Genomic DNA, 17,778 nt, shown 5'->3' with positions numbered 1-17,778 from the left:
GACACTGTGGCAGTGGCTGGGCGGCCAGAAATGCACAATAAAAGAGGGGCGATAACCTCATTCCTCAAGTCTTTATAAAGAGTGCAAGCCAGAAGGCGTATCAAACTGTCCTGTACTCCTTTGTCAGTTTACTGCAGGCCTGGGGACCATGTAGCCCTCCAGGTGCTGCTGAACTACAACTCCCACCAACCTTCCCCATTAAGTCTTGGGGGCTCATGGGAGTCCAACATCTGGAGGGCTCCCCGCAAAGGTTCTCCCCATCCTTTTTGCAGGGTTTTGAAATTCCAAGGGATTTCACAGATTGTATTTTTAAATACCTAATTCACAAAATAATTAAATGAAGTTTGGCAGTAACAAGAAGCACATTTGAGTATCGTATGAAGGGTATGTGGGCAGGCACTGTAGACAAGTACCAAAACTCAACATGTTAACAACTCTTCACAAGAGTTTCTTTTGCAGGAATAATTCATACACATCCCACTTTTTGTGGAAAAGGGTGTAAATTATGGTAGTGTACCCAAAACCCACAGCCCAATCCTCTACACAGCATTGTCTGTGGCCCCCAAGCCCCAGCCTGCTAGTATCCACATATTCATTAGTCTTTAATTGCCGAGTCAGAGCCCACTACCAGCTCACAAGCTGGTCCCAGGTGGGTTGCAATAAAATAAATGAGCACCAGCAGTATTACCCCCATATATCTATGGCAAAAAGAAAAATTCCTGCCTGCTCATTTTGGTTAAAGATGAGTCCCATGTCAGAAAAGGTTGAAAGCTACCGTAACCTATGTTTACAGCTGCAAATATGGGTTTTGAAGAAGCAAAAGAGAGCCCAGAGATATTCAGGATGTTTAATTATTTGTCCCAATCCCAAATTCCACACTTGTGCAACGTGATCAAGGTAAACACATGTCTGGAAGTCACCCAGTCTAGAAAACACCCTCTCTGCTGGCTCTCCTCCATCAGACTCAAACCTATAGCTAGAGCTATTATGCTCCTTGTTTAACAGGTATTCTTTAACAAATGTATAAAACTGTGTCACAGCCTGAGGCCATCAAAACACAACGAACAATGAATACCATTCCTACAAACTTTAAAAAAAATCTTAAAGATATAAAATTAATATTCCATAAATGGCTGGGTCACTCCTCAAGGAAAGACTTCTTAAAGCAAAATATTCAGTTGGCGGCTAGCCATCAAGACACTTAGGTGCCTGTCTAATTTCGGCTGATAATTGATTCCAGATTGCTGGTTTCTAGTACAATCTAAGCATGTGTTACTCTCAGTGGTGACCCATCTGAGGAGCACATGTACCCTTAAGTAACCTGGTCCCAAGCTGTTGAGGGGGCAAGTCCAGGCCAGTTGCACTACTACTACCCCTCCCACTGACAACTGTGCTGTTCAAGGAGTTGGGATTTACCAGGGGAATTGAAAGAGGCTGTGTGCACATGCATAAACACTACCATTCTGAACAGAAACCACAAGAGTCAGCAGAGAGAAATTTATTAAACTCATTCCATACCAGTTCACAACAGTTTTGGCAAACAGGACAGGCACACAAACAGGACAGGCTCGCACGGACACTATGCGCCTGCAGTAATATTCATTCCACAAAGTACAGAGGCTTAGAAGGAGCTGGGTGGGGCATGTAGTTTGCACAAAAACATATAACTTTACTTGTCAGTTCTCAAGTGTGAAAGCTGCCCAGCCAAATGACAAGCACACACACCATGTGGAAATGATATTCAAAACTGGAGCTGTGGACAGTCAGTTCACGCACATGACATGTTAGTGTATCCGGTGGTGGTGGGGACATTAAGCTCTACACCACGGGTGAGGGACCCCACAGCCCCCCAGATGTTATTGAACTACAATTCCCATCCTACCCCACAACTGGCCACCCTGGCTAAGGATCATGGGAGTCAGAGTTCAACAACATCCTGAGGGTCCACATATTCCCCCCTCCTACTATAAAAAGTTTCTTTTTTCCAGATACTGGCAGGTCAAGGAATGTACAAGGAGTGAAGGAATTAGGGGAGCAAAGGGAGAGAAGAGACAGGTGTTAAAAAAATCAGGTGATACAGGAGAGAGGAAGATCAGAATGCTGTGAAAACTGCGCCCTTTCAAGAATTCAGAGGCTGCTCCTTTGCAAGGACAGTTGCACAGACCCTGCTCTTTTGCTCCTCCCTGTCAGGCTGGGGGAGCCACAAGTCAAACTAGGCCACATACGGGAAACTGAGCAGGAGCCCTTCCGAGGGAGCCAGCCTGAGTTCCCGTACACTCAGCTGTTTCTTCTCCTCCGTGGGCTGCGTGCTGAGCTCCACTGTGACTTGGTCTGGGAGGGGAGGGGACGTCACTACGGAGATGGTCTGATCCCTGGGAGCAAAGTTGAGGACCACTAGGTAGCGCTTGTTCTGGTCCCAGACCCGCAGGTAGGCAAAGACACTCGGGTTGCTGGTTTCAGCCTCTGTGTATTCACCGTGAAGGAGGGAGCGCTCCTTCCCCCGCAGCTCGCTCAGCTGCTTGAAGAATGACAAGACCGAAGCCGGGTCGCTGTTCTGTGACTGCAGGGATTGTTCAGAAGGGGTAGGGGAAGAAAGAGAGAGGGGAGAGAGACAAGGGGAAAGTTATTCATGAACCACTTCTCGCGTTACCGGCGTTAAAAATCTAAAAACTGCTTAGCGATTAAGGCTGCATGCACACCATAAACTTTAAGTACAAGCAAACAGAAATCCTGGGAACTGCAGTTTGCTAGGCGTACTGCTGGGAATTGTAGCTATGTGTACGTTAAACTATAGTTCCCAGGATTATTGCAGGGAGGAAGGTGAATGCGCTTTAAATGTATGGTGTGTATGCAGCCTAAACTTCTGCCTACCAGACACTGGGGGCAAGCAGCAAGGGAAAGCTCTCCCGCTCAATGGTGACTTTCAGGCAGAAGTCCGGGGCCCCAATTCAGCAGAATGAGCAAGAGGGAGCCCCAAACACAGCAGGGCCAGTTTTCCCCAGTTTTGAGGTAAGTGAAGGCATCGGCAGACATCAGCACCAGAGGCCCTCCATGCTGGACCGTTAAGTCCAGAGTCTAAAAATGACCTAACGGGCACCAGCGGTCTATACTACACTGAGCTTGGCTCCTGAGTTATCTGGCTGGACTTTGTCTGGAGAAGAATGGGAACAGAGGAGACTGCCTTGCCCCAAGGTTCAATCCCCAGACCCTGCAGGAGGGCTGGGAATGCCGCATGCCTCGAAACCTGGAGGGCTGCTGCCAGTCAGTGTGGGCAATACAAAGCCAGATAAACCAATGACCAAACTCAGTACAAGACAGTCTTTCTGATGAACCTTCATGCCCTGCTGGTGAGCTTCATGGGCGCATCTGGCTGACCAGTTAGAAGCAGGATGCTAGGCTAGGTGGAGTTTTGGTTGGCATTGAGCTGATAATTTTGGGGATATATTTATTTGTGACATGCTGGCATGTGTCCCCATACCATTTGCGAATTACTGGCAAGAGCCACCCACATTTCCCCCATCACTCCTGCAACTCACCTGTACAGTGACATTGCTGGCTGCTGAGTTAACCTGCTGCTGATTTGCTTTCGAGAAGCCAAAGTTTGCTGAATTATCCCACTGCATACGAATGACACTGGAGGCTGCAGGCTGGAGGGAGAAAAGAACTTACTGTTAGCATGGCTGCAACTTGGGGGGGGGGGGTCAGAAAAAGACAAGACCCATCACACACGACCCATCGCAGCACCTTAAAAACCACCACCACCACCAGTGTTTTGCAGGAAGAAATCTGAATTTCCAAGTCCCAAAAACCACAATGCAAATATAAGTAACGTTTTTGTCCATTTAATTTGCTCAGATTCCATTCTGCCCCCGGAGGCTTGACACACTATAAAAACACAAGTTTGCATTTCTGCATGTGATGTGGGATGGAATATGACGGCTATGTTCTCCATCCACTGTGAAAGGCAGTATCTGGGAATCAAACCTGGGGAGAGTATTACAGCTGCGCTCAGGAACTGCGTGAGAGCTTTCCATAAGAGAATCTGGTTGGGCTGCTTAAGAAGAGAATGCTAGACCAGATGGGATTTTGGCATGATCCAGCAAGGTTCTTTTTATGTGGTGGGGAGGATACCACTGGGCCAGATCTGGTCCGCTAAGAAAGTGCTTGTTGTGTGAGGAGCATTGAAAGGTGCCAGGAGCTTCAATGTCCCCCACAGACGTGCAGGAGACGTGCCCCACAGACTACAACTCCCAGGATCCCTGACCATCAGCCAAGCTGACCAGGGCTGATGGGCACAGGACCCTTATCTCTGATTTACCCTTCTGTAAGTGCATTTATATGTGATCCCTGATTGGCTGAGACATGTGTCCAGAACAGAAGGCGAACCCTGTGGCCTTCCACATGCTGGACTGTAACTCACGCCCTCCCTGACCATCGGCCCTGCTGGTTGGGGCTGATGACAGCTGGGTGCTCAGCAACATCTGAAGGACCACAGTTCCCCATCCCTGCCCTTGCAGGTATTTCGCCAGCTCCAGCATGTTACAGACTCAGGATCTGCTCCCTGCACCCAGATCAAGCCTTAAAATGGTCCAACAAATAGATACTGCTGCTTGAGCATCCGCCCACAGAGCAGATGGCTGTTGCTTGTGCACCTCCTGCTAGGAACCATGGGAACTCCGGAAACAGCAGGCCCCTTCGCAATGCATTTGTTGTGCTGCCAAGATTTTTGTTTTCATAAAGTGAAAACTACAATCCTTTGGCAAGAACTGGGTTATCCAGCAGCAGGGGCCAAGGAATGCCTCTCCTGCACGTCTGTGGGGGACATTGAAGCTCCTGGCACCTTTCAATGCTCCTCACACAACAAGCACTTTCTCTGGTTTCTCTCCAGTCTTCAAAAACAGTGCGCCCACATTTACATGCCTATGGCTGATGAAAAGGCAGGTGCCTTTCCACTGGGCTGCCTTGTAAAGAATCAGACCATTGGCCCATCTAGCTTCCTGAAACCACCAGAAAGAAGAACCGAAAACTTGCCTCCGCTGCTGTATCTCCTCAGCCTCATTGACCCTTCCTGCTCCCACGCACCCTTTGCAAAACAACAGACCAAACAGACCTTGCTGCCTGAAGCAAAGGACATGCAGGTTCCTTGCACAGACTAGTGCTTGCATGTTACTTAGAACTACAGGGTGTTGCCTTATTGTCTAACCATTGGGTCCATTGAGTTCCGTATTATCTACAATGACTGGCAGCAGCTCTCCAGGGTTTCAGGTGGGGGGAAATTGCCAGCCCTACCCAGAGATGCAGAGAACCAAACCTGCCTGCGACGTACACACTCTACCCCACCATATCTGCCCCTCCACCCGTCAGCAAAGCACCCAGACCCTGACGTCACACCCTGACCTGTCCTGGCAGGTCCCGCAGCCCGATCTCATCTCCGTAGTCCGTGAAGGGCGTCCCTGGCAGCGTGTAGAGCAGCAGGTGGAAGAGGCGAAGGAGAGGCTCGCCCATCGGAGAGGCCAAGTGGCCAATGTCGGGTCTTCCCACCTGCAGGAGGAGGACAGACAGTCAGCATCCAATCAAGCTTGGGGTAGAATGAGGCCATTAGAGCAGCAGCAGTAGCTGTGTGGTCTATGCCTGCAAATGTCCCTCCTTCCTCTGCCTGTTCACCTTCAATTCACCCGTGGTGCCCTTGCATTTAACTCACGCGATTTCAACCATATGTGGCTGAAGGGCCGATGGTTGAAATTCCATGAGGCAAATGCAAGCAGGGCAGGCAACTGAAAAACTCTTTTTTCCACTGGGTTTTCCCAACCCAGCCACATCTCTCTCTCTCTCTCTCTCTCTCTCTCTCTCTCTCTCTCTCACACACACACACACACACACACACACACACACACACCCCTTCATCCAGGCCTGTGCAGAGCTTGTCTGAGGCCTGGGGGTGAGAGTTTTGTAATAATAACACTGTAAACTCAAGCAAAAAAGCAGCCACTCCCTGCCGGGGGGCCCCCAGCCAGCTTAGCCCTTTGAGGGCTGGGGCAAGTGTACCCAGCTGCCCTCGCCATCTGCACAAGACTGCTTCCAACCACACACAGGCCACAAACGGCGGCCAACCACTCTCCTTGCTCTCTTTCACACACAAACACACACGTATGCAGAGGCAACCACAGAGTCTGGTTCCAAGGCTGTCACTCACACTCCAACTGGGCCACTTGTCTCCAGCTTCTTGGATGTACTGGCGTATCATCTTGGCGGCTGCTTCCCCTCGTGTGCTGTCTTCTTGGCCGCCTTTCGCCAGCCCCAGGAGGTACTGGCTGCTCAGCAGATCCACGCCTGTGGTCAAGTTGAGGAGGGAGAAGATGCCCTCGGCATCCTGCCTGCGCGTCACTGCAATGAGCACCCTGAAAGGAGGAGCAGAGAGAGAGATGGAGATCAGTGGAGGCTGGTTCATTAGGACATGTGCCGCACTTACCCCATCGATCTCAGTCTGCCCTCAGCCAACCCTCACCTGCCTGCTTTCCTGCCTACAACCAGTCTGGGATGGGGGTGGCCCTGCCTCTCAGCTTCCTCCTCCTCAGTCTCAGTGTTGCCCTTGTAGAAATCAGCAGGAAGGGCAAAACTAGAATTAGGTGGCTGTGCCTGTGATTGGCTCTGGCTACGCCTCCTGCTTCTGCCCCACCAGCCAATAGGCACCAGCCACCGCTGAGAGATGGCTCAAATGAAAGACCACCATAGGAGGCGGCTGAGTGACATCAAGGTGACACAAGCCCTGGGCCAAGCACAGCACAACTGATTTTACTGTGCTTTCTTATTTCTATTACAGTGGTGCCTCGCAAGACGAAAAGAATCCGTTCTGTGATTCTCTTCGTCTAGCGTTTTTTTTCCGTCTTGCGAAGCAAGCCCACTGAAGGATTAGCGGATTAGCACTATTAGAGGCTTTTAGAGGCTTTTAGCGGCTTATCTGCTGATCGGATCAGTTGATAAGCGGCTTAGCGGCATAGAAAAAGGGGGGGAGGGGGGGGAAACCAGCAGGAACTCGCAAGACATTTGCGAAGCAAGCCCATAGGAGATTCGTTTTGCGAAGCACCTCCAAAACAGAAAACTCTTTCGTCTAGCGAGTTTTCCGTCTTGCGAGGCATTCGTCTTGCGGGGCACCACTGTATATAGGTATATTTTGATTCTTGTTTCCTCCAGTGAGCTCAAGGCAGCATACTTGGGCCTCCCCATTTTGTCTGCACAACAACCTTGCGAGGTGGGTTAGGCTGAGAGACAGTGACTGGTCCAAGATCACCCCATGAGCTTCATGGCCGAGTGGGGATTTGAACCTTGATTTTTCTTCCAGGTCATAATCCAACAACTACACCATGTTTAGAAGCTGGGTTTTTTTTGCTTTTTTTTAAATGGAACATGGATCAAATAGGCCTGGGGTTGTCATGTCTTCAGTAGAAGCTCAGAAGGCCCTGGGGCTTTTCCAGCACCCTGTATGGCTTCTTAGTCCTCACTCATAGGTACCAACTCCTAGGAGCCGAGGGATCTTCGGCAGCCCCAGTAAAATATTTGAGGGGACCAGACCCCCTCAAAGTTGATGAGGACTGCCATTCAAATGGGGTCCGTGCACCACATCACATGATCAATTATGCAGGGCAGGGCTTACTTGGGCACCCCAATATTTTATTCAAATTGGCACCCCTGTCTTCACTCATTATTAGCAAAAAGCAGAATTTTAAAAAGTTAAGAGAAAATGGGGGGCAAGGGGTGGAAATGGCAGAAGGATAGTTTGCTTTGGCACAGATTTATCAACTTGACTTTCTTTTCTTATGTAAGTCACTATGTATATGCAGCACAGCTTGGGAGCTTAAAGGAGGAGGAGGGGATCAGACTAGGAAGCTGTGCATCTTAGGGGGTGGTACCTACCTGGTGTGGTCGTCCACACTGTATTCTTCTGTCAGGTTCTTCCACTCACTCAGGATTTGGGTGTCCTGAGGAAAGAACATGTTCGGCAAGTGAGATAGATGCACGCTGAGGGCAGGAACTTCAAGCTCCACCCCACAACCACTATCCCAAACAGGAAGGAATGCAGGAAGTGGCCTTATAACTACTCTGACCTTCTGCATGCAAAGCAGATGTCCTGCCACTGAGCTTCCACTCTGTACAACCCGAAAGTCCCTCCCCCTGTAAGAAAAAAACAACCTCCATATATCTGACAAGAGGAGGCCACCACTCTTTAATACCAGCTCACAAGGGAATTCACTTTGTCCCTTAAGCGCTCGTGCCCTGACCCGGGGTGGGTAGGGAGAAGGATGAATCAATGGAGATTGGTTGGGATGGGCTCACCACGTACATTTAAATGCTCCACGCCCCCGATCTGGATCCCAGAGACACCTTCCTCCAGCCAGAACGTAATTGCTTCCTGAGGGATGGGAAGAAAAAAACAGGACCAGTCAAGCAGTTAGTCCTCAAGGGTCACTAAAAAAGATCCCAAATCCTGTTGTGTTGGTTGATTCCTCCTTCTCAGTCCCTGCTCATTAGCCGTTGGTGAATGTAGTTTTATTTTGGCCCACCTGCTATAAGGAACAAGTGTTGTTTCACGTTAAGGAGGCCATTGCTCAGACCCCTCCCTGCTATTTCAGCCTCCCTTACGGGATTGTTGCAAGGCCAGTAATGCTATGTGCACTGCCCCAAGTTGCTGGAGAGACGGGCATATGTGACCAATTACAGGTTTGTTTAGTTTTTTAATTTGATCTAAAGTATTTAGACTCAAACCAGTTAGCTCTGTTGGTCAGAGCGTGGTGCTGATAATGCCAAGGTCGCAGGTCCAAACCCTATATGGGCCACCTGCATGAGCATTGCAGGGGGTTGGACTAGATGACCCTTGGGGTCCCTTTCCAACGCTACAATTCTATGATGTTTAATGTTTGGTGCCTTACTGTGCTTTTATATCATTTGCTGGAAGCTGCCCAGAGTGGCTGGGACAACCCAGTCAGATGGGTGGCATATTAATAAACAAATAATAATAATAATAATTCTATAAATCAGATGGGGGGAACCTTAGCTCTGGGGGGTGGGCAAGCAAGCAGCAACTCTCCTCACCTGTGATACCCAGGCACAGGTGTAAAGAAATTCCTCCCCATCACCACCCAAAAAAGGTGGCAACCTTAAGATCTTCCCAATGCTCCACTGTGTGCTTTTCCTCCCTCACCTTCATTTTGTCCTGCAAATCCTTGTTAAGACTGATCTCCTGGCTGAACCAAGGCGACTGGCTGCGATAGTTGGGGGTCAGATCCAAAACCACCTTCAAGCCTGAAAGAGAGGGGCAAGGCACATCATAAGTCAGAAAGGTGACTCCTAGAACTTCTGCAGAGACCTCTTGCCGGCACTGCAGCCAGGGATATAAGAGCAAGATCCTGGCTGATGGATCAGGCCAAAGCCCAGAATCCTGTTGTCACAGTGGCCAAGCAGGTGCCTTAACAGGAAGCCACCAAGCAGGATTTGAGCACAACAGCACCTCTCCTCCCTTGCGATTCCCAGGAACTGGAATTCAGAGGCAGAGCAATGGCTAGTCGCCATTGTGGTTATGCTTGGCCCTTACTTTTTTTCTTTGCCACCTGCAGGACTTCCCGGAACTCATCCAGTGTCCCATATCTTTTGTCGATGTCCTTGAGGTTGGTTCCAGCCTGGTCGTTTTCAGGATTGACGTGGAGAGGCCCAAGCACCAAACCTTTCACTTTGAGTTTACTTAAATAATCCATTTGCTGCTTCAGACCTGGAGTGACAGGAAGAAACAAAGGTGTTATGGGGGGGGGGATAAAGGTTGGGCTGCCAGTGCAGCAAGAGAGTTGATCCCCTGCTCAATTCTAGCTCCAGAGATGATGTAGGACTCAGCCAGCGGAGTTAACAGCCCAACTATGGCCACAGACTATGGCCATAGACTTAACAAGCCGAGTTTGGAGGATCAAATCCTGACTTTACAAGCCAGAATATGAATGCACACTGTGGCTCCTTGGCACGAACTTTGCCCCTCCTTTTGTGTGAGCAGGGACTCAAGCCAGGAACCATATTTTCCTGTTACATCCAAACTGGGAAACATTGGCTTACACAAATCATAGCTTGTTTGGAAGACACTAGCCACGGTTCCCAGTTTGCACAGAGCAAGGAAGCCATACTTAAGTGCAGTTTCTTAGTTTGCTTCACAGTCTGCAACAGAGCACAGCAGTTGTGTGCGACGGAAACATAATGAGTAAATCAATCAGTAAATCAATCAATCAATCAATCAATCAATCAATCCAGTAGAGCCTTCCAGCCCTCAGTGCTGTAGAGACAAACTTGAAAATTATATGAGCCAATAGTTTATAGAATGGTTTCCCAAGTCCTCCTTAGTGTCAATTTGGAACTTTCTGTTGTTAAGATTTAAAAGGCCAGGGAATTTAACAGGGCTGAGGAAGAGGAGGAGGAGGACTATTAGAGGCATTATAGAGGACTATACGCTGGCTCCCTTGGCCAGTAAAGCGAGATGAGCTCCGCAACCCCAGAGTCACCCACGACTGGACCTAATGGTCAGGGGTCCCTTTACCTTTAGAGGACCACTGGGAGACCCGGGTTCAAATTATTACTGTGCCATGGAGTTTAGTGGGTGGCCAGGCAGTCCCTCAGTCTAACCTACCTCACAGGGAAGCTGTGAGGGTAAACTTGAGGAAGAGAAAAAGACATGTATGCTACCTTAAGAGTGATGGATTGAGACCCTGGGAGAACAGGGTAAATTCCCACTCAGGAATGGGACTCAGTGGGTGACCTTGAGGGGCCAGTCGCAGTGTCTCTGCCTCAGCTACCTCACAGATTTGTTGTGTTGATAAAAACAGAAACCAGAGAAACAATGCATGCCACCCTGAGGGCCTTGAAAATGGCTCTCATATCTCCTCTCGGTCTCCTCTTTACCAGGCTAAACATGCCCAATTCCCTGAAGTGTTCCTAATAAGGCTTGGTTTCCAGACCCATGATCATCTTGGTTGCCCTCCTCTGCACATGTTCCAGCTTGCTAATATCATCCTTAAACTGTGGTGCCCAGAACTGGACACAGGACTCCAGGTGTGGTCTGGCCACAGAAGAGCAGAATGGTACCATTACTTAGCTTAACTGGTTTGTTTTTGTTCTTATTTTTATATTGTAATTTTATGTTGTGAACTGCCCTGAGATCTACAAATGAAGGACAATATATAAACTTTGGTAATAATAATAATAAATAATAATAATAATAATAATAATAATAATAATAATAATAATAATGAAGAAGAATCTAAATGTAGTAAGAAGTCTGCTCCCAGCCCAGTTTTGCTTATTTATTCTATTATATTTATTATAAAACATATTAATTAATAACTAGCCTGGGAGCAAACTTCCAATGTTGTGAGGGAGAAAATAAGCCCTTCCTGAGCTTTGGATGCCCCCCCAACCCCCAAATGCACTTAGAGCTGAGCAAATAAGGACACGGGTTCACACAACCAGCCACGAGGCTCTATCTGCCTGATCTCCAGAGGAAGCAAGGTCAGAGTGAGACAGTGGAGGAAAGGAAGGAAGTGGAGCCCTGCGAATCGTTTACCCAGCCAGCCGCCTCCGTGCTGAGTCAGCGTCCCGCTGACGTCAGGAACTGATGAAACAAAGGCCAGTGGTTGCTTCAAAGCCGGATAGAACCGGCTGCTTGGCACAGGGAAGTCTGGCTGGTACCAGTCTGTGGATGGGCAGCCAGCAAAGGGGAAGGGGGGCTGGAGAGGCAGCTGCTAATCACATGTACTCAGAGCACTGCTGAGCGCAGCAAGAAAAGCCCAATAGGGAGATCCTGAACTGCCCAGGAGGCGATTTTCAGAGCCATAGAAGCCTCATTGCGGGACTTGCCTGCAATGACCTTAGCCAGCAACTCTGCATTGAAAAATAGTCGTTTTTACTGCAGTGGAGAGGAACAGGCAGGGTGCATTAAGGGCAGGCAAGCATAGGTCCCGGGTTATATTCCAGGAACCTTCTCAAGTTTTGTTTACAGCAGATCAGTTACTTCTGAGCAACAGCACCCTGTTGACTAGCTTGGAGGGCAGATATTCATGATGGGTCCCCCCCCCCACCCCGGCATTCAAGGCTGTTGAGTGAAAAGGGAAGAGTCCTTGACTGGCATTCACACAAGCACTGTGCCCATTAATTACATCACATTACTACTAGGAAATCTGGACCTACAAGTCCGCAATAAATTTTCTAAGCAGGTGGGGGGGGGATCAGGTTAGTTTCTGAACACACAAAAATAAAAATAGTGCTCATACTTGTTGTCTCATGTCTCGGGTTCTACAAAGGCTAGAGAATTGCTCTTTTTTTGGAAAGCTGGGAATTTGGAAACGATGGTATCTCGCTCACCCACCTGAGATGTTCCAATGCTGAGCCACAACCCTTCAAATAGAATGTCCTTAAGAGCATAGGAAGCCGGCTGCTACTGAGTCAGACCACTGGGTCTATGCAGCTTAGTGCTGTCTACACTGACTGGCAGCAGCTTCCCAGAGGTCTCTCCCAGCCCTACCTGGAGATGCTGGGGATTGAACCAGAGACCTTCTGAGAGCAAGGCTTTTATTCTTGAGCCGCTGCCCTCTCCTGCAAAGGAATAGCTAGGACTTGTGGGGAGGAGAGACCCCCACGCCCCCCCCTTGCAGCACCCACCTGCCAGGTCGCCCACGTTGTCGTCCCCAGAGTCCTGGAACCCTGCCACGTCCTGGATGCGGTAGATGCCGCCTTTCTGCCACCACTCCTGCTTGGGCAGGTCCTTGCAGCGGGGGGCCTGGACGATGATGACGACGGCCCCCGCCAGCATGCCCAGCCAGCCCAGCCAGAAGAGGATGAGGAGCGCCCAGCGGGTGCGCACCCACGTGGGGGTGCCGGCCACCTTGAGCAGCTCTTCCTTGGAGAGCCCAGTGAACTTGGCCACCATGGCGCTTTCCTCCTCCTCCTCCTCGGCCACCTTCACCTTCACGACCCCGTTCTTCTCGCCCAGGCTGCCCGGCGAGCTGGCCAGCGGGGAAGAGGCGTTCATGGGCTGTTTCTCGGTCTCCATCTCGTTGAGCTCCACGTCTTTCATGTCGAGCTCCGTGTCGGGGGTTACACCCGGGGAGGTCATGGTGCCACCTGGGGGGAAGGAAGCAGGCGGTTTGGAAGCAATAGAGGGGGAGCAAAGGGAGCCCCCTTAGTTCACAAGGCCTTTCTGGGGAAAAGGCTCTTCTTGACCTTTTCCCGTCTTCCACAGAGACCAGCTTGCCTCTGGGCTACCCTTCCTGGATGCATCCAACAGAGGGGGGTTCATCAAAGGCTTGGCCTCCAAACCTATCCTTGGTGCCCGTGCCCCCCCCCGGGGGCACCAAAAGCCCGTCTAGCTTCCCAGCAGCCACAATGAACAGCTGCACAGAAAACCTTTCAGCAGGCTCAAACCCTAGAACCTCACATTTTAGAAATTTGAGACAAAGTCCATTTTTAAACCTCCGTTCCTCCAAAAACTGCCTATCTTCCTGGATACTAGTAACCCCCCCTTGCAGAGCCCTCTTTAGGAATACCCCCTTATGTATGCCAGAGACTAGACCCCCCCAAAAAAACCCCCCTCAGCAGCAGTCACTATGCCACCCCTATTAGATCCCTGGGGCCATTAACCGCAAATACATTCCCCTCCCTATTATAAGAGGTGAAATTCACACGCTCTCTAATGGCAATCCTATGGGGAGGGGAAGGGGGATTTTGAACAGAAAGCTCCTTTTACCGAGGCGTTGCGCTGCCCCCCCCCCCGGACCCTATCCACCACCACCCCACTCCCCGTAATCCAGATCTTCTCTTCTGCCTTTATCCGCTTTCTGGATACCAACTTTAGGAGGTGTATCTAGTGCGTAGAAGCGGGTTGTAAAATCAGGGGAATGGGGAGCGAGCCCGGCAGGTGGGGTCTCTCCAAACTCTACCTGCAACGATCCGGAACTTGGCTCCTCGAGGAAATCCGGTTCGATCCGATTCTGAGCAAAGCCTCGCCGGCCGGCAGCTAAAATAGGCTCGGAGCCTCCGCCCCCGCCCCGCCCTCCCGGCTCCCCCAGGCCGGCGCTTAAGGTGGAACGAAGCTTGCCTCGCCAACCTCACGATGAGTACGTATCATCATCATCATCACCACCCCGCAACGAAAAATTGGGACAATTAAGTCCATCTCTCTCTCTCTCTCTTTGCCTCTAAGAACAGCCAGCCAAATGCTTTGGGGGACTCACGAGAGGCATAGAGGTGCATGGCAGCTCACCTTACAGTTTGTCCCCAGCCAGGCATCTGCTAACTGAGGTATACTGCCTCTGAACCAGGAGGTTCCATCTAAGCTTTCATGCTCGTGAGAACCTAGGGGTTGCTTTGCAGGAGGAGACAGCCAACAGGGATGCTGCTAGGCTGGAGATGCTCAAACTGTGGTCCATGGACTACCAGCAGCCAGCGAGCTTCATGCTGGTGATCCACAGCGTTTCTGTGGATTCGCCATTGAAGATGAAAGACAGTACGTCCATCCTGTTCAATATTCGTGTTGATTTTTGATTTGGGGGGGGGTTGCTTTTTTTGTTTCTTACACCATTTATTTCACGGTATCGCAATGTTTCTATGAGATTCAAACTTTAATACAGCAAAATGCAATATGCAAGAAAGAAAAAGGCCGTTATAAGTTTAGGAGGTCACTCTTGGGTGGTTGGTGGCCATGACTGCCTCCCATGGCAACAAATTCCAAATTAACTATGAGCTGTGTGAATAAATCCTTTCGCCTGTTATTCAGCTTTATTGGCTGTCCCTCAGCTGGGTACACATTGTGCCTTTAAAGCACATTTGGGGCCCATTCTTTCCCTCAAACAATTCTGGGCATGGTAGTTCACCCTTCACAGAGTTAAAATTCCCAGCAACACTTGACAAACTACATTGCCTAGAATTCCTTGAGGGGAGAGGTGAGTTTTCAATGTGCTGTGAAGATATTCTGTGTACGCAGCCTTAGAATTATGAGGAAAAAAGTGACAGAGAAAAAGACAGACTTCCCCCATTCACTTTCTCCACACCAAGCACCCACCTATAATACCTCTAACATGTGCCACTGGCACATTAACTTTTCTTCTCAACTAAAATGCCCTGGAAGTTTCCTCAAGGAGGGGTTGCTCCAACCCCCTTGATCACTTTTCTTGTCCTTTTATGAACTTTTTTTCCATCTGAGAGCTGCATAGGCCTGCAGGCTTCCCATCCCAGATCGAGTACCTTCTATCAATTGTTAAAAGGAAGGAAGTCAATAAGTAACAAAAATTAAACAATTAAAGTAAGAAAATAACTTCCCAGCCAGTTTCTCATCATTCAATGCTCCATTCTTGCTCAGGCAAGGCAAAAGTGGGAAGAGGAAAGTGGGGGCAATTTTCAGATCCTTCCTTGCTATACAATTTCAGCTCCAAGACAGAACTGTACCAGAAATGAAGAGGGCGGGAGTCAGTGTCAGACTTTGAGCCTCTGTGGCGGCATCTGTGGGGAGATCAAAGGTGTAGACATCCGCCTTGGGACAATTGCAAGAAGCAACTGATTATTCCCTGCCTTAAATTGGGTGCTTTCAAGTGCAAACAATGTTCCTTTGAGGAGTGGGCAGCAGGCATGAAATCGTGCAGGGATCCTGTACAACACAGAGGCTAGAACACAGAGGTTGTCAATGTGGGGCACCCACAGAGGCCTCTCCTGGAGTATCTGCCACGCTGAAATTAGGCTTGAAAGAAGCCTCCTGCTGCATTATCCTGATTTGTTGCAGGGGAATGTAAGCCTGGCTGCTGGATCAAGCAAATAACCCATTTAGTCCAGTATCCTGTTCTCACAAAGACCAGTCAGATTCCTAGGGGAGATTAGATGAAGGTTGCTGTTTAATCAGCATTCATCCTGATTTGCTTGTGGGGAGGTTATTTTATTTATTCGTTTTATGTTAAAGCATTTAGAAACTGCTGAATATTCTTAAAAACCTCTAAGGATAGACCCATATATTGCAGATATTAGTACAAATTTTTAATTCTATTTTTGTGATATACATTTGTATTATTTATTTTTCCTATGATCCTTCCTAATTAAAGCCAACAAAAAGCTATTTAAAAACCCTCAAAGGTTAGACGACTGTTGAGCCAAAGCAAAGTTTATACCACACACTTTTGAGTGCATTTTCCCCTTCCCTTATCACAAAAAGCGGTTTTGTGTTGCAAGACCTTCCAATCAACAATAATTGTGCAACATGAATTTGGTGACATGTGACTGAATCCCACCTGAAAATAACAACCGTCTATAATCCATGCATAATCTCTTTATCTTCTCTCTCCCAAGCACAATTGCCTTTTCCTCCCTTCTCTAAAATAAGAAAAGAAAGCCCCAAACATCTTATCATTTCTTTACAGTGCTTACTTAGCTTGTCATAAATTGTGCAGGCTCAGCGCGGCCTCAGCTGATCTTGGAATTCCTTTGGTAGGAAGAAAAAAATAGATTTTTTTCCCAGCAAGAAGCCAGCCGCTCCAGAGTCTTCCACCTTAAACCGCATCTCCTGACTCAGCAAAACTTGTCAAAGCTCCAGTCCTCCTCTCCCTCTCTTGTCCTCTTTCCCTCCCTTCCCCCCATCCCAATGTTCATTGCTAGGGCAGTAAACAACTCTCAGACAAGCCAACACTGAAAGCAGACTTTGGCTCTTTTAACTTGACCTGCCTCTCCCCTCAAGCTAAGTGGATTTTGTCCCCGCTGCCAAAACATCCTGACACCTAAACTGGGGGGGGTGGGTGTCAGTGCCTCCACCCACACAAGACATTTTGTACATCTAACAGACCTGCATATATTTGTGAAGGGTTAAAGGTAAAGGGACCTGACCATTAGGTCCAGTCGCAGACGACTCTGGGGTTGCGGTGCTCATCTCTCTTTATTGGCTGAGGGAGCCGGCGTACAGCTGGTCATGTGGCCAGCATGACTGAGCCGCTTCTGGCGAACCAGAGCAGTGCACGGAAACGCCGTTTACCTTCCCGCCGGAGCGGTACCTATTTATCTACTTGCACTTTGACGTGCTTTCGAACTGCTAGGTTGGCAGGAGCAGGGACCGAGCAACGGGAGCTCACCCCGTCGCGGGGATTCGAACCGCCGATCTTCTGATTGGCAAGTCCTAGACTCAGTGGCTTATAACCCACAGCGCCACCCACATCCATTTGTGAAGGGTTGGTGGACCCAAAAAGCCCAGCAAGAGGGGATTCAGTAACCCTGTGAGGTAGCTTAGGCTGAGAGACAAATGACTGGCCCAAGGTCACCCAGATGGTTTCATCATGGCTAAGTGGGTGATTTGAACCCTGGTCTCCCATGGCCTGATGTCACTCACACGTGTTGTGGGGCGTGCTGACATGTGCTGATGCTCCGAGGCATGTGTACATGCTGCCGCAGAACTTTGGTGGGCCCCGGCCCCTTCAGTGAAAATTTGGGGGGCCTCGGCCCCTACAGCCCCACATAAATGGCGCCCCTGACTGGCATCATGGACCAAGGCATGTCTGGGTAGTAATCAGTTGGCCTGGAATAGCACTTCCATGCCCCAACATTATATAGTATAAAAAATAGTTGTTGCATTTGTATTTTGTACGCACGTTCTGCCTATAGTATTGCTCATCTTATAGTAGAGTGGATTGGCTTTCTGAATATCTTACTGGATGCACATTTTATGGATTTTGTATTTATGTTTTTAATGTTTGCTTGTTTTAAATTCCTGTGTTATCCAGTTCAGCC

At 49.1% G+C, this 17,778-nt stretch overlaps 1 protein-coding gene across 4 annotated transcripts in view; it reads right to left on the bottom strand.

Annotated features, from left to right (window-relative positions):
- Positions 1 to 1,483: 1,483 nt before the first annotated feature.
- Positions 1,484 to 17,778, bottom strand: part of SLC3A2 (solute carrier family 3 member 2) — a 26,175-nt gene continuing 9,880 nt past the window's right edge. The window contains exons 1-11 of one of the 4 annotated variants that reach the window (XM_083477577.1): positions 16,432 to 16,569; positions 13,962 to 15,519; positions 12,685 to 13,146; positions 9,587 to 9,760; positions 9,197 to 9,297; positions 8,339 to 8,407; positions 7,912 to 7,976; positions 6,194 to 6,398; positions 5,398 to 5,541; positions 3,537 to 3,647; positions 1,484 to 2,560 (exon numbers count right to left, since the gene is read on the bottom strand). In XM_083477577.1, the coding sequence (XP_083333703.1) occupies positions 2,213 to 2,560; positions 3,537 to 3,647; positions 5,398 to 5,541; positions 6,194 to 6,398; positions 7,912 to 7,976; positions 8,339 to 8,407; positions 9,197 to 9,297; positions 9,587 to 9,760; positions 12,685 to 13,138 (1,671 nt within the window). In that variant the 5' untranslated portion in view covers positions 13,139 to 13,146; positions 13,962 to 15,519; positions 16,432 to 16,569 and the 3' untranslated portion in view covers positions 1,484 to 2,212. Of the gene's footprint in view, positions 2,561 to 3,536; positions 3,648 to 5,397; positions 5,542 to 6,193; positions 6,399 to 7,911; positions 7,977 to 8,338; positions 8,408 to 9,196; positions 9,298 to 9,586; positions 9,761 to 12,684; positions 13,147 to 13,871; positions 15,520 to 16,431; positions 16,570 to 17,778 lie in introns of those variants that run through there. The other 3 variants (XM_083477579.1, XM_083477578.1, XM_083477576.1) reach the window with 3 other exon arrangements.

This window comes from Podarcis liolepis (assembly GCF_965112155.1).
Source record: "Podarcis liolepis genome assembly, chromosome: 15".
Lineage (NCBI taxonomy): Eukaryota > Metazoa > Chordata > Lepidosauria > Squamata > Lacertidae > Podarcis > Podarcis liolepis.
Note: the sequence above shows the minus strand (reverse complement) of the source record. Positions and strands in the feature narration are given on the sequence as shown.